At 35.9% G+C, this 15,329-nt stretch overlaps 3 protein-coding genes across 3 annotated transcripts; all 3 read left to right on the plus strand.

The window, feature by feature from the left end:
• The first annotated feature begins 7,339 nt into the window (after window positions 1-7,339).
• On the plus strand, window positions 7,340-8,431 carry LOC135836102 (speckle-type POZ protein-like). The gene has a single exon (XM_065350725.1). It carries the CDS (start codon window positions 7,340-7,342, stop codon window positions 8,429-8,431), a length of 1,092 nt encoding a protein of 363 aa, XP_065206797.1.
• Window positions 8,432-8,935: 504 nt separating this feature from the next.
• LOC135833480 (protein roadkill-like) lies at window positions 8,936-10,731 on the plus strand. The gene is made up of 3 exons (XM_065347341.1): window positions 8,936-9,097; window positions 9,175-9,304; window positions 9,367-10,731. The coding sequence occupies exon 3, from the start codon at window positions 9,387-9,389 to the stop codon at window positions 10,464-10,466; it is 1,080 nt and encodes a 359-aa protein (XP_065203413.1). The 5' UTR covers window positions 8,936-9,097; window positions 9,175-9,304; window positions 9,367-9,386; the 3' UTR covers window positions 10,467-10,731.
• A 722-nt stretch (window positions 10,732-11,453) lies between these two features.
• Window positions 11,454-13,670, plus strand: LOC135833481 (protein roadkill-like). The gene is made up of 2 exons (XM_065347342.1): window positions 11,454-11,720; window positions 11,820-13,670. The coding sequence occupies exon 2, from the start codon at window positions 11,887-11,889 to the stop codon at window positions 13,141-13,143; it is 1,257 nt and encodes a 418-aa protein (XP_065203414.1). The 5' UTR covers window positions 11,454-11,720; window positions 11,820-11,886; the 3' UTR covers window positions 13,144-13,670.
• Window positions 13,671-15,329: the final 1,659 nt, after the last annotated feature.

Below are 15,329 nucleotides of genomic sequence, written 5' to 3' on the forward strand. Positions count from 1 at the left end.
TTGAAATTAGTTTTTAGAATAAATTTTAGCTTTACAACTCCAATTTGATGGAATTTTGTGGGAATTTCGAGTTTCAAAAATCTGCTGGAGGCTCCAGAACTGCTCAAAATGGGTTGAAACCGTTTCCAATCGATTTGGCATGTCGAAAATAGAGTATATCCCAAATTTCAGCTTTCTTGGTCAATTTGGTAAAATTTTAATTTTTTCCCCCATTTTTGACCTAAATTCGATTTTCAAAAATTCACCAAAAATCGAAAAATGCACTTTAGTACTTGAAATTTTGACAGGTGATGAATTTTTGTATGATCTTTCGATCTACCTTTGTAAAGTTTGAAAAAGTTCGTGCAAGTCCTATGTTAAAACGCAAAATCTGCGATTCCGGCGGACCTGTCAATCAAAATGGCCACCATTTTGTAAGTACGGCCAACTTTTTTTTTGGCAAGTTTGCTTTAAAATGCTCCTTAGGATGTCCCCTTTAAGAAAAAAGTTGTCCCGGAGGATCGGCGGGGGGGGGGTGCAATTACTCCTATTGTCATATGCCGGACTAAAACTTACCAACTGAACAATCAATCCATGAAAGAACGACCGAGCAGAGCTATTCAGTAGGTACATTGATCAATGACCATATAGACTAAAGCATAAAGTACTGGAAGCTTTGAGCTTTGATGACAGTGTCGATTCTCAATCATCTATCTTCCTATTTCGAAGTCCACCATTCAACACTCTGAAAAAATTACAATAATTAGTACGTAGTACGTAGACGTACACAGTATCCTCGCCGCTTCGTCGGGCATTCTCTGTCTTTTATCCACTGCTGAATTCTATGGGAAATTGACGATATCACAACGTTCACCGAGCTAACCGAAGTACAAGCGCAGTTCACCGTCATACTACACGATCTCCAACTATATTCTACTCGCCTGGTAAAAATAGCGAATTCGGCGTCAATTTTTCATAGAAACCGAACCTTTTTTTCTTTCAGAGCCTTGAACCAGCTGAAAAAGAATATTTCGCCGAAAGATGTTTACAATCGATCACCTACGTGGTTCTGTTCGCCTGACATTTATTACCGTTTAGATGCGATTTTTAATACAAACTGGGCACTTTACCACACGGTTATGTTACCGTATACGTTTTTCCGTTCGCGAGTTCTATCGAACCTCTCTGTATATTCTACTCGCCTAACACAAATAACCATTTGTGTACCAATTTTGGTGCGCAAACTGGGACCTTGTGAGAAAAGCATTCAAAGATCCTACTACGAACCGCTCGATACGTTATATTCTCCCAATACGTGTAATCATTTTAGTACCAATTTTGATGCATAAACTGGGACCTTTGAAACAATTAGTACGAAAAAATGAGGTCGCGGCCTGAATATCAACGCGCAGGTGATCTCTTAACGATACATATGTGCCTAGTAATTATTACCATCTGAGTGTCGACTTTCGGACACAGTTTTAAAACACTGTCAGCGTATAGTTTGTCTTGCGCTAGAAATTACTATAACGTGGATTAGAACCTCTCGCGTAGTCATGTTCTCCTATCGAATATAACCATTTGGACGTCGATTTTTGATGCAAACCGGAACCTTTTCGTAGTTTTACCTCTATCAAGATTGATGATCAATTTCGGAACGTTGAAAATATACGAAAGACCTTTTCGCGAGTCATGTTCTCCTAACGAATGTAGCTATTTAGCCGTCAATTTTTGATGCAAAACGCAGCCCTAAATTTGTACCGAGTGTTTGATTAGCTGCCGAAAGAATTCCAACGACTGATCTGTGGCTTGAAAAATGGTCCAGCGACTACCGTAGTGTTGCTATGTTCCTGATCACAGATATACTTCGAACGTCAATTTTTCATACAGAAAGCAACTTTTGAATTTTGGAATTATTGCGCCTTGTTGGTATGACGCGCGAACAAATGCTGCGCTATCACTTGCAATGTTGAAACCCTCTGTAGAAGCATACTCGCCTGGTAAAAATCGGATATTTTGTATCAGCATTTTTGATTCTGAACTTCTGCAACACATGGTGCTGTCGTGTAGCATTGTAAGTACAAAAGAAACGCCGAAAGTGATGGGAAAGTTGCGGTTGGGGAAGTTTCAGGAGTCGCAGTGAATGAAAAATCGTCTAGAAAACATCAAGGATGATCAGATAAGGAACGATGTAGAGCGGTGGTCCAATTTTCTCTATCACGATGAGAGTCCATGTTTCTAATTTGGGCCTCGAGGTCTGTGGGTTCAAATTTGCAAATTAATTGAATAAATATAAAATGAGATACTCAACCAACGAGTAGGTAAGTACATACATACCATACTAAAGCTTAGAGATGAAACTGATCCTTGAAATGCTCGCCGCTCTTTTCGTATCCTGCCCCAAAATTTTTACGATCATACAGCACGTTGAAATTTGAAAGTGAAAATCAGCAGAACGTGAATATCTAAGGAAACCACTTGAAATTTATAAAATTTAAATTACCAATTTCTGATATATTGGGCTTGGCAGCAAGACATCATCATTCTAGATGATATGAAAAATTACTAGGTATACCGTATACGTAAGTAGGTTCATCACATCCGCATCCATACAAGCGATCGAAAACACGAAACACCTGAAAACAACCAAATTAATTAGATAAAAATGAAACTCGAATGGCAAAAAGACAGTCATGCACTTAGAACGTTTAAATGCAAATCGCTGACTGCAGGCATCTCAATTATTGAATAAAAAAAAAAAAAAAAAAGGAATTTAAGGAACATATTTTTCACCAAAAAAAGGACCTTAATATTATCGATTTCTAGGTGTTTTGACCCAATATTAACACAATTATTTTATTTGCTATAAAATTGAAAAAAAACTTTGAAATTACTTTTATTTGGAATATTATTATGAACAGGGTATCTAACGGAATTTTTCAAGCGAAAATCGCTACTTTTTCGCTATATTTTCAATATCATTAAAAAAACATTTCTACACAATTTTACCCCCCTCCCCTCATCTTTTCTCCAACTTTTTTTGTGTTATTCAGAGAACGTCACGTTTGAACATTGGCATTTGTTAATTTCAAAGCAATCACAATCACCGAAAGGGCAAAAGTTCTCCAAAATTTATACCAATTCAAAAAATAAATAACTCAAAACTACTCTTATTTTGATTCAGAAGTTGATTCTTTGGCCTTGGCACGTTTAGAATTCAAATTTCATACAGTAACTAATTTTATTTTTTGTAGATTTCAGTTTTAAACAAGAAAAGAAAATTGGTCCCAACAAAGCGAAGGAGAAAGTTTTCAAAAATTCAATAATCGAAAAATTGAATAGCATTATTTTTTAGGCAAGAAGTCGATTTTGGGAGTCCTTGACATTTCCTAAATTCAATCATCAGTAATTTTGTAATAAGTTTCGCTCGGGCAAAAGATTTTGAATGTTTATAAATTAATTCAAAAAACTATCTCTAAGATCACTTTTGATGTGAAAAATTCATTTTTCTCAGCTGTGACATTTTTTTAAATTGGAACAATAATTTTTCAGAAATTCAAATTCTAAAATAGAAAATAAAATTGACCGGAGCAAAGCGATGAGGTAAAATCTTTGAAAAACTTGGGGTGGGATTCGAGATGCAAAACAACGTTATTTTTTATGAGAAACTCCACTTTTTTTTACCATCTTTGATAATTCTGAAAATTAAGTCAAAAATCTCACATTCGAGTACATACTTAAAATAACCTAAAAAATAGGTAAATAAATAAATAAATGTTGCACGTGCCAAGCGAGGGCGAAAGTTTTTGAAAATTCATCAAGTCTAATTTGGAAAAAAGAAAGGGTTCAGACGTATTCAACGTTGAAAATATATTCTTCAAATTTTCACTATCAATTCTGATAAGTGATAAGATTATGAAAATAGAAAAAAATTGACGACATAAAGAAAATCACTATTTTACGCAATTTTTTCTCTTTTTGATAGGTAGGTACAATGATAATTTTTTTCAAGACAAGGGAAAATCATAAAAATAAGGATCTAAAAAGGACTGTCTGAGAAAAAAGGACTTTTAAGGACCATGATTGAAAAAAGGACAAGTTCTTTATAAAAAGGACCAATTGAGATGCCTGTAAGACTGTAAAAAATGCATTCTTGGACCATGCATGTCTTGTACACTTTGGCGAGAACGACAAGACAAGATATCATCAAAAAATGAAAACTTCTGTTAGTAATCGCTTCCCAACCTAAAGCTTTTCTTTCTAGTGAAATATTATTAATTATCAATTCAACGCAAACATTATTCAATATTAATAAGACTTGCTGAAAAATACCTACTAAATTTGAGGGGAGTCTGAAGAATCCAAACTGGATGTATGATGTATTTACATTTGATAGAAAAAACAAACAACTTCCAATTCCAATTTCCGAATCTGATTTGATCAAGTGTTTATCTGCGAATTCCGCATTCATGCTTTTTCTTTAGAAGCTCCATAGCCATAGCCTTACCTACGATGCCGCAGATATCTTGAATGTATAATTTGCTGCAACGAATAGAGACATTTTTGGCTTAGAATATTTGCACCACAAAACGCTTATTCAATGAATATTTCAATTTTTAAGACAGAATTTCAACTGAGGAGCTCATTGCAAAAATAGCCCTTGTCACTTTGAAAAAAAATTGGGAAGGTTCTTTTCTCCACTGCATTGTAAGTATGGATGCATAAGTATGATAGCCCTCTAAAAGTTTTTCTGAGAGTAACAGGTATAACAGGAATTACTCAAGTTGATAAAAAAATCACTTTGAATAGCCTACACTATACTAATTCATCAGTACTTTACAGTGATTTTTTGTCTTGCTTATTTTTTATTTTCATTTTGGACAAGGGCTATTTTTGCAATAAAGCTCCTCAACTTATTCAAGCTATAGACTAAAGAAGTCAAAGAAGTGTGATTGGTTGAAAAAACACGGTCAGCGATGAAAACACCAGCAGAATTGAGAATTAACATCCAAAAACATGAAATATGTAGCTGAAGCTGATCATGATAAGTACGTACCTATAATGAAGAACAAATATGACGAATCGACGATTGATGAATGATGGTTCAGCTTCCAATTTCACGAAATCGAACTAAGGAACAAATACCACTGTCTGGAGAAGTATAATACGAGCCTGGATCAATTTTTTAAAAAATCGTTTAAAATTAATGGACAATAATTGGAACAAATAATTAAGTAAAGTACTTTTCAATGGCAAAAATACAGGGTGGCCAGAAATATCGGGTACCTGTGGGAAATAGTCATCGTAATTACGCGGTATTTACGTACACGCGCCTTCTCGATCTCGTGTATTCGATTCCCTGACTAGCGTTTATGTTCTCGAAGCGTTAAGATGTAATTTCAATGTTCCTTGTTAATTTCTATAATAAACGTTGTTATTTGTTGTTGACGTGCGTTAATATGTTTCCTACATATTCAGAAGTGGTCGGACCTGTGTCTCGTATGACATCGCTATCGTTACATTCGTTTTTGAAGTGTTGAAAGTTCTTGTGTTGTTCTCGATCACCCTCGAAAGCATGGCGGCATCGAAAAATACGATTCCAATTGATACGGTGAGTGAAATTGTTCGAGCGGCTAGCAGCGCTGTGCTATTGCCCAACATTCCACACTTTACCGGCGAAGTATCATCGACGGAAGCGAAACAGTGGCTGAACAGCATCGAAAACCAAGCAACCATTGCCGGGTGGAACAATATACAGAAATTAGAAGCAGCGAAGCGTTTATTGCTAAAAGCGGCCAAAACCTGGTATCTCCTGTCCGCAGACGATATCAAAACGTGGTATGACTTTCGACAGCAATTTTCCGAGACGTTTATCGGAAGCGAAACCAACGTAGTCGACAAGTGGGAGCGTTTTTCCCTCCGAGCCCAAAACGAAAACGAGTCACCGATCGAATACATCTTCGATAAGCTGCGGTTAGCTAAAGATGTCGGCGCATCAGTGACAGATTCGAAAAATGCGGTATGTTCTGGTTTTAAAAACGAGGAAATGGCCAACTTCCTACGTGTATACGATTATTCGAAAGCGGCGGATTGGACCAGACGTCTTCGTGAGTTCCAGTCAAGCAAACCATCGTTAAATCGTCCTTCATCGCCCAGTGATTCGTCATCTGACAACGATTCGAATTCCGAGGAGAAATCGAGTGGCTGCCTTTCTAACGTTTCTGAAAGCGGTCCATTTCAACGAGGAAAATCGTGTGTCGAGGACGACACACCGGAAAGGATGGCCGATTGTGGGAAATAGTCATCGTAATTACGCGGTATTTACGTACACGCGCCTTCTCGATCTCGTGTATTCGATTCCCTGACTAGCGTTTATGTTCTCGAAGCGTTAAGATGTAATTTCAATGTTCCTTGTTAATTTTTATAATAAACGTTGTTATTTGTTGTTGACGTGCGTTAATATGTTTCCTACAGTACCCCTAAGAAAGTTTTTCATTAAAAATATAGGTTGGCAACGTGAAATAGATGCATATGATTGGTGGAATGTTATCTCTCCAGTCCAACAACCAATCATGTGTTATCATTATTATCATTCACTGAGACCAACCGAAGTATTTAGTTAGAAAACTTTTTTAGGGGTACTCGATATTTCTGGCCACCCTGTAATAAAATATTTATACTACCTGAGCGAGTGAGCGTGGGCTAAGGGCTTAGGGCTAGTTCAATTTTAGTGGCTTGGCTAATTGGCTACGATATTACACAATGCGAATCGTCGATTCATACCTAGGATTTCTCATTTTTCAAGCAACACACAGTATTAAAGGTATTAACAAGCTTACCGAGTAAATTTCACAATTTTAGAGTGAACATTCTGTCATTATTCATTCATATTCAAAAATTTGAAATCCGACCGAAGAAATTTAGAAAATGAACTGAACAACGAATTCCGTCGAAATCTTCCGAAGTCAGCCGGAAAATCTACTCCTGTAGGAAATATAGACGCTGGTCGCTTACGCTGATTTGTAAATAAACAAGCCATTGATAAAAAACAATATATTTTTACAAAAAGTTTTTTTCATTTTATTTCCAACATATCGGAAATTTTAAGATTTGGACTCTAATTTCTATAAATTCATACTTCGTGCTTCGTTTCAAATCTTCAAATCCGGTAAATCATCTCAAATACTGCGTGTATTTCTTCCGAATGTTCGTTATCAGCTGATAGAAACACATCTCTCGAGTAAGTTCGAGTAAATTTATCAAAACATTCGTTATTTTCTACCAATAATTCTAGTTAAAAAAATATCCCTAATGTTTTCATTTGTCACCAGCTTCAACTGGCTTTCCAATTATCCCCGATATGGCCGATGTGAACGCAGTAAACATTCCTCATGACGATTCCGTTGACATAATTCTACCGGAAGTACGATGTTTCACCAAAGTTCGAAACGTTAAGTGTAAATTCACTTGGAAAATTCAACACTACAAGACAGCCTGCGGTAAAAAAGGCGTTATACTGAAATCGCTCCCTTTCTCGGCTACAAACGATACTTGTAATTGGTTTCTAGAGCTTCATGCTAAAGACGACGATTATAATTATTTGGGATTATATCTAAAAGCGTACAGTATCGATGAAGTATCAAAATACGGTCCGTTGGCGGGTGATTTGAAATTCTCCATAATTAACAACGAAGGTCAAGAAACTACCACCAGAAAAGAAGATTTCTCTGTAACCACATCTAAAACACATCATTGTTTCGAATATTTTATTAAAAACGACGAGTTATTAAATAACGAGATTAAATTATTACCGCAAAATACGCTGACGATTTTGTGCGAAGTTAATTTCGTCAAACACGAGAGTAAGATCGACTTCCCCGAGCAATATTGTTTTACGGATTCCGAAACCGACGATGTAAATCCTTTGACGGAATTTGAAAAATTATACACCAAAGAAGATTACAGCGATATAACGATTTACGTTAATGGTAAACCGTACCCAGCGCATAGAACCATTCTCGCAGCTCGTAGTCCTGTATTCGCTGCTATGCTGAAACACAATACGAAAGAAAATCAATTAAGTCGTATCGACGTGAAGGATATCGACGAACAAGTTTTTCTCGAAGCGTTACGTTTTATTTATACCGGAAAAGTACAAGATCTTGAAATACTGGCTTTCGAACTATTACCGGTCGCTGACAAGTATGATCTGAAGAAATTGAAGGCGAAATGCGAAATCGTGTTGTTTTCGAAAATGTCCGCGGAGACTGTGGTGAAAATTTTAGTATTGGCTGATATGCATAATGTTAAATCTTTGAAAACTCGGGCTATCGATTACATTAGAGCGTACTCGCTTAGTGTGGTGAATTTAATGGATAAGGAAGCCTGGAATGATCTCACATCTAGACCACAGCTGATGAAGGATATACTCGAATCGTATATGAAGAGGTAGATTTAATGTGAGCGGTGCTCAAATGGATTTTTGTGGCGAATGAAAATAATTTTCATGTTTTGTTTATCTATTTTACGTAGGATTTGTAAATAAATTTAGATATTTCTTGGTATCGGTATGTTGGAAAATCCTGTATCTTCCTTCATTTTTTGCTGCAAGCATTTCGTAGAAATGTAGAAATATAAGTATTTCGATTTTTATATTCAACTTTTTCGTTTTCTTGTAATTTTAAATTATGTGCGGAAAATGTTTAGTAAATTTTAAAATTTGTATTGTTTTTTCTTCGTTGATGCGAATGATTGAAAAATTATTTCGAATTCAAATAATTCGTAATTTCGTGCATCAATTTAAAATAATCAAGTTTCGATCAGTTTTGGCTGCACTCTGATATTAACTATCAATATGGAATAGCTCTGACAGAAATTTTAGTATTTTTTAATTTCTATAAACAAAAAAAACACATTTTTATGTGAAGAAGGAAAATTGAAATGAGTGTCTCGGTGATTGAAGTTAGCCAACAGTCAGCTGAACTACGTAGGAGGAGAAGAGAAGGGAGGAGATCATCCCCATCAACGTGCCGAGCGATGCCAATCTGTGTTATCAGTAAAATGTGCACGTTTTTTCGTGAACGGATTCTATTTTAAGTACGTAAACGAAGTCATCCATGTAGGTATTATCACTTACATTACTTCAGGATTTGATTAGTTCATCTTCGAGTGTAACTCAATTTATATCTTATATAGTCTTATAACCGGAAAGTTCTGTACTTTGCGAACGCGTCTGTGAAACAATATTTCAAGTCAAAGTTGAAGATCGCATCAGGTGAGCAAATACAAACCGAAAAGGAAAAACTTTTCCTAAAATATCCAATTCGTAAGTGTATTTCAATTCCTCGTGTGTTTGTTCAGCTCAATTATATATTTGTGTTTTCACAGGAAGATTTACGTTCTTCAGAATGGCTGATAATCCTGTTCCTGTTCAGGAAAATAACGTAGTCCATAACGAAAACTGGTGTTGTACCAAGATACGTAAAGTAATATGCGGATACACATGGACGATTCAAGATTACAAGTCGGCTTGCAGTGTTAAAGGCACTATATTAAAATCGCCGGTATTTTCAGCCACCGCCGGTTCGTGTAAATGGTATATAAAAGTGTATCCCAGAACCGAAGACGGTGATATGGAGTTATATCTCGAAGCAATCAATTCGGACGAAGTTGAGAAGTACGGTGTGGTCTGCGGAGACTTGAAATTTTCCTTGATAAATTCAGAAGGTCAAGAAGCGAATGTTAAAAAAACCGATTTCATGTTAGACGAAGATGATACAAACGCTGGTTTCGCAGAATTCATCAGCAACGAGTATTTATTTTCAGACGCGAACCGGCTCCTACCGCAGGGTAAATTGACCATTCATTGCGAAGTGATCACAATCTGTCAAGATGATTTAGTCCATGTATCTGGTCTGTGTGATCAGAAAACTCTATTCGAAATACACGAATGTAATCCTTTGAAAGAATTCGGCAAATTGATGAATAACGCCGATTTTAGCGATATCACGATCTGCGTCGACGGTAAAGAATTCCCAGCGCATAAGAGCATCCTAGCTGGACGCAGTCGAGTATTCGCCGCAATGCTTCAACACGAGATGAAAGAAAATCAACTGAATCGTATCGTTATCGAAGACATCGACGAGAATACGTTTCTAGAAGCGTTACGTTTCATATACACCGGAAAAGTGCAGAATATAGAAACGATAGCGTTCAAATTGTTACCAGTAGCTGATAGATACGATCTTCAAGAGCTTAAACTCATGTGCGAGAAGGTATTGAGTAGCAAGCTGTGCAAGGATACGGTTGTGAAAACGTTGATATTTTCTGATACTCACGATGTGAAGAATTTAAAAGCTTGGACTATCGAGTACATCAAAGTAAACTCCATTGATATACTGAATTCGATGGGTTCGGAAGGTTGGGATGAGCTTGTATCGAGACCGAATTTAATGAAAGATGTGCTCACAGAGTATATGAAGAAATAGGTTTCTGTTTGTATTCGAATCGAGTTTGTGTGTTTTTTAAATGGTTACATTTTTTTTTAATTTTAAAAATACCTATTTATTTTTTAGAATTTATTCGTGTTTGTATACTCGTAAATAGGTATCGTCTATAGTGTAATAAATATAGTGATTTTTCTTACTCATTTCGTGAATATCTGGTTCGATAGCGATACCTAGTTGTTAGTTGAAAATTGAAATTCGTTGATTGTCAATTGAAAAATTAAAGTCTGCCAGCTGTCTGTCTGTAGCTCTTTAGTTTGGTGTTATTTTGAAATCTTCAACTTGTAATTTACTTACGTAGATATCAGTAATCACTTTTGTAATACCTGTTAGTTATTAATCTCATTTCAACTGTAAGTCGTACCTAAAGAATAAAATTGAAATTTCAAAAAAAAAATTCCTCTCTTATAAAAATTAGACATAGGATCGTTAATCAATTATTTTCGTATAGCTGAAGTTTCATGAAGTAGGTACACACGTACTTCACTTGGCATCATTTTTTTCCTTCTGCATCTACTCGAGCTGGTGAAAATTCAAGAGGGAGAAGATTCAAATCAGTCTCTTCATTCATTCTTCATTTTTTAGTCAAAACTTGAATCAAAAAAGAAACTTACTAGAAGAAAAACAATCAACAATTCAACATTGAATATTGATCATTCTGATGTGAACGAAACGAACGGAAATGAAAAGTGTAATTTGAGAGTATTATTTGAAAATGTGAAATTAATAATTGAATAGGCAAGTAGTACTGAAGTTTACTCAAAAAATGAAATCTCTTGCATTTTAGAAATTCACAAGATGTAAAAGTACCTACTATATGCAGGCGACAAAATACATTTATGAGTAAATAGTAAATCATCTGTTCATCGGGGAATGGAATAAATGAAAATTTGAATTTTTTAAAAATAAAAATGGAATGGAGAATGGTAACGGTAGTAACGGAAATCGGAAAAGACAGAGGTTCTCAAAATGTGACGTCATCGTCGTCGTCTCCTTCCCTCTCCCTTCTCCATGGTTACTGAATCAGTGTGAACTGTGAACCGAACTCTTATCATCATCAACAAAATTTTTACAATAGGTAAGTGTTTAGTAGTTTCTGACCAAATTTCATTTTGAAATTAGAAGAATTTGGGACAAGTGTAATAAATTCGCCAATACTCTTGAACGGAAGAATAGGGGAAAGATCGAAGCAAATTTCGAACAGTGTTTGAATGAAATCTACGCTGTGAAAAACTGGTAATGTGCATTTATTTACTTGTAGACTATAACTGTCTTATTGATACACTGCAATAATCAGCTCGTATGATAATTTTCGTTTTACTATTCTGTTTTCAGCTTAACTATTTGATTTTCAAACGTCGAGGTTTGCAAAGGCCGAAGTCGAGCGGTCAAAAGTATTAATATGCGACAGCAACAACAGCAGCAGCAGCCAAGGATGGTGCAAGGACAACCGGCCCATGTGGTAAATGCCGTAAATGTGACACAGCCTCTAAGAATTTTGCCATCGCAGATTGTGACAACGGCAAGGATAACACGAGCAACGCCTGTGCTTCAACAGCAGCAAGATACCATTGTTCTTACTCAAGATGATTGTGGTAAGAGTTTTCATTTGAAAAAGTTCAATTTTTCGTGGGCTGTTGATAATTTCTGGTCTAGCTCTACCCCTAGCGGAGCAGCGCCACCTAAAGTTGAATCTCCATTATTTTCATCGGTTGAAGAAGATTTCAAGTGTCGTGTAGAATGTTCGCTCTCTCCGATGATCATCATTATTTCGTCCGCCAATACAACAACGACCACGTCCTCAGTCACTAACAAATCCTTTTCAATAAAATTGCATATCATATGCAATATTGGAAAATACGATGGTATATTGGGAAATGTGGAATTTTCTGTCGTGTCGCCCCAACATTTGCATCTCTCTACCACAACCACACCGGCAGTAAAGAAACAAAAATTTAACCTCGACAACGCCAACTTGAGTGAGAAATCGGGGCTGTGTACGGTAGAGTTTCAGGATTTCACAAAAACTGACTTACTAGACAATTGCGTAATTGAAAATAAAGTTACAATTGCATGTTGTGTCTTTTATGCAACTTTCGCCAAAAGATCACGTTGCTGTTCCGATTATCGTCTCTTCGACGACTATGAACGTTTACTCGCTGATGAATATTACAGTGACGTAACCATCAAGACTAAAGATAAAGATTATCCAGTTTACAAAGGTGTTTTAGCTGCCCGAAGTCCTGTCTTTGATGCTATGTTCCGAAACAATATGCAAGAGAATGCGACAAATGTTGTCAACATAACGGATATTAGTCAAGAGGTTTTTGAAGATATGTTACTCTATATTTACAGCGGAAAGGTGAAAAATCTAAAGTTAGCTTACGAATTGATACCCGCAGCGGATAAGTATGATTTGAAAGGACTGAAGGATATTTGTGGAGCGGAATTGTGTGAGCAGTTATCCAAAGATACTGCCATAAAGATTCTAATACTGGCTCATACTCATCACGTGGATTTTTTAAAGAAGAGAGCTCTCGAATTTATAAAAGAAAATACGCGTTATGCCGAAGTTAAAAATTCAGAAATTTGGAATGTTCTAATTACATTTCATGCTGATTTGATGGCGGAGATGCTCGCTATTCTTCTTGACAGATAAAAACTTACATACTTATAGTACCTACCTAGGTTTTGTGATTTTTAAAGATTTAGGTAAGTAGGTACTTATCTCAAGACGCTAAAAATGATTTACATTTTGATAATCATTTTTTTTCATTATTCTACCATAATTAAATAAATTGAAGATTGTCTCGTAGGTATCTTGAGATTGGCTGTTAGTTTTTTTATTTTTTTAATTTTCGTATGTATTATTGATATTTTTTTGAAAAGTGAATTGCAATTTGCATGTATCCGTAAGTGAGTTCTTCTATTCATAGCAGTCGCGTTTATTGTGCAGACGCTGCGTAGGTATACCTACGATGAGTACTATAGTACTCATCAATTTTTAAAAAATGAAGAATGTTATTTTGTCATCTTTTATCCAATATTTAGAATTAGTGTTTGACTGCTTATTTCATTAATTTTGTTTATAATGAATCCAATTTCTCGTGATTAAGATTTTTCCCTTACAATTGCAATTGTGTTGTGAACTTGTGATGAGCAGAAATATAAAGAAATCCATTCATAGATTTTGCTTTTTTTCCTATTTTAAAAATCTTCATCAACTCATACACTGAAGGTGAAGAATAATGATTGTTGATGGAATAAGAAAGAAAGAATAGTATAGTCGATGGGTTGATACTGAGTATGCTACGAAATTTCAATTTCATTTCAGCAAAAATCATTGCTTTACGATTTCGTTTTCTCAAAAAAAATCAGTTCTTTAGCGAGAGGTTCCCTTTATTTCGATCGAGTCCTCAATCTGAAACTCGAAAAGCTCAGTATCTGAAACTAACACCAAAACCAAAACATAATCCTGACCACTGCAGGGATGCGGAGCGGAATGAATTTCGTTCCGGGTTCAGGGTTCAGCTCCGACATAAAAAATAATTCTGTTCCGGTTTCCTGTATCGTTCCGCTCCGATTAAACATATCGTTCCGTTCCGGTTTAGCGTTTCGTTCCGCTCCGATTTTTCTTTTTTGTTTTAGAGAAGGTTGCATTCAAAGTACATCAGAATTTTCATGTTCTGAGCAAAAATTGAAGTTGAAAATGTTGAAATACCCGAAATTTTAAAAAAATGGTTGAATTAGGCGCGTTTTAATGAAATTTAAAGTCCACCTCACTGCTCACATGAGAAATTTGAATTTTGATCGCTGAAAATTGCAGCTTTGTTCCAAAAGTACATTGTATAAATGGTCTTTTTCATGTCATTTACCATGTCTTTTTACAATTTTCTAGTTTATTGAGGTAAAATTTCAGCAAAAACACCTTTTGTTCACACTATAATCTTGAAAATCGTTCATTAAAGGTCAAAAAATTTTGTTAGGTCGGAGCTTTAGAAACCCAAATTTTTATTCCGGTTCGGTTCCGGTTTCGCTCCTGCATATTTTTTGAAAGTTGCTCCAGGTTCCGTTCCGCTCCGCCAAAATTCTCCCAAAAGTTAGGGGTTTAGCGTTCCGGTTCGTTCCGGTTCAGTTCCGCTCCGCATCCCTGGCAGGGAGGTAGCCAGTTTTTTTTAATTTTTTGGTGCGCACAGAAAACCAACATAAACGAGTTCAGGAATTAAATATGTAGGAGTAGGTAGAGGTACTGATAATATTTTTTACTTTTTGAATGAGCAGAATGGTGGTTGGAGGGGGGGGGCAAGAAAAGTGACGAGTTAACACAGATTCATTCATCTTGGAGAAAGATTGTTGTATGAGATATGGGAAGAGTTGAAATGTACAAAATATGTTTTTCCTTCGCGAGAGAGGTAGGTAGGTATAGAGGAGAGGTATCGAAACAGCATGAAGAAATATATCTTAACAGCCACAGATTCAAGTGCTAATATAAGGACTAAGGTACATTTTTATTTTTGAAAATCAAATTTGGAGCAGAAATGGGAGACATGAAAATATTACCAAATTCAAAATTGTAACCGAAATTTGATGTGTACTCCATTTTCGAAGCGCCCTCTCCCCCTCCCCCCATTGATTGGAAACAATCCTGCACCGTTCGGTTTGAGGGAGCCAATCTAGAGCATTCTCAGAATCTTAAAAGTATTTCGCCGAATGAAGTTGGAATTGGAAAGCTCAAAATTACTACACATCTTAATAATTTCAAAATGCTGAATCCACTGGAGCTGGTTTTTAAGCTGTACTGGAGCCTACAGTTATACGTTATACGTTATACATTTCGGAAATTCT

Source organism: Planococcus citri, chromosome 1 (genome assembly GCF_950023065.1).
Source record: "Planococcus citri chromosome 1, ihPlaCitr1.1, whole genome shotgun sequence".
NCBI classification, from domain to species: domain Eukaryota; kingdom Metazoa; phylum Arthropoda; class Insecta; order Hemiptera; family Pseudococcidae; genus Planococcus; species Planococcus citri.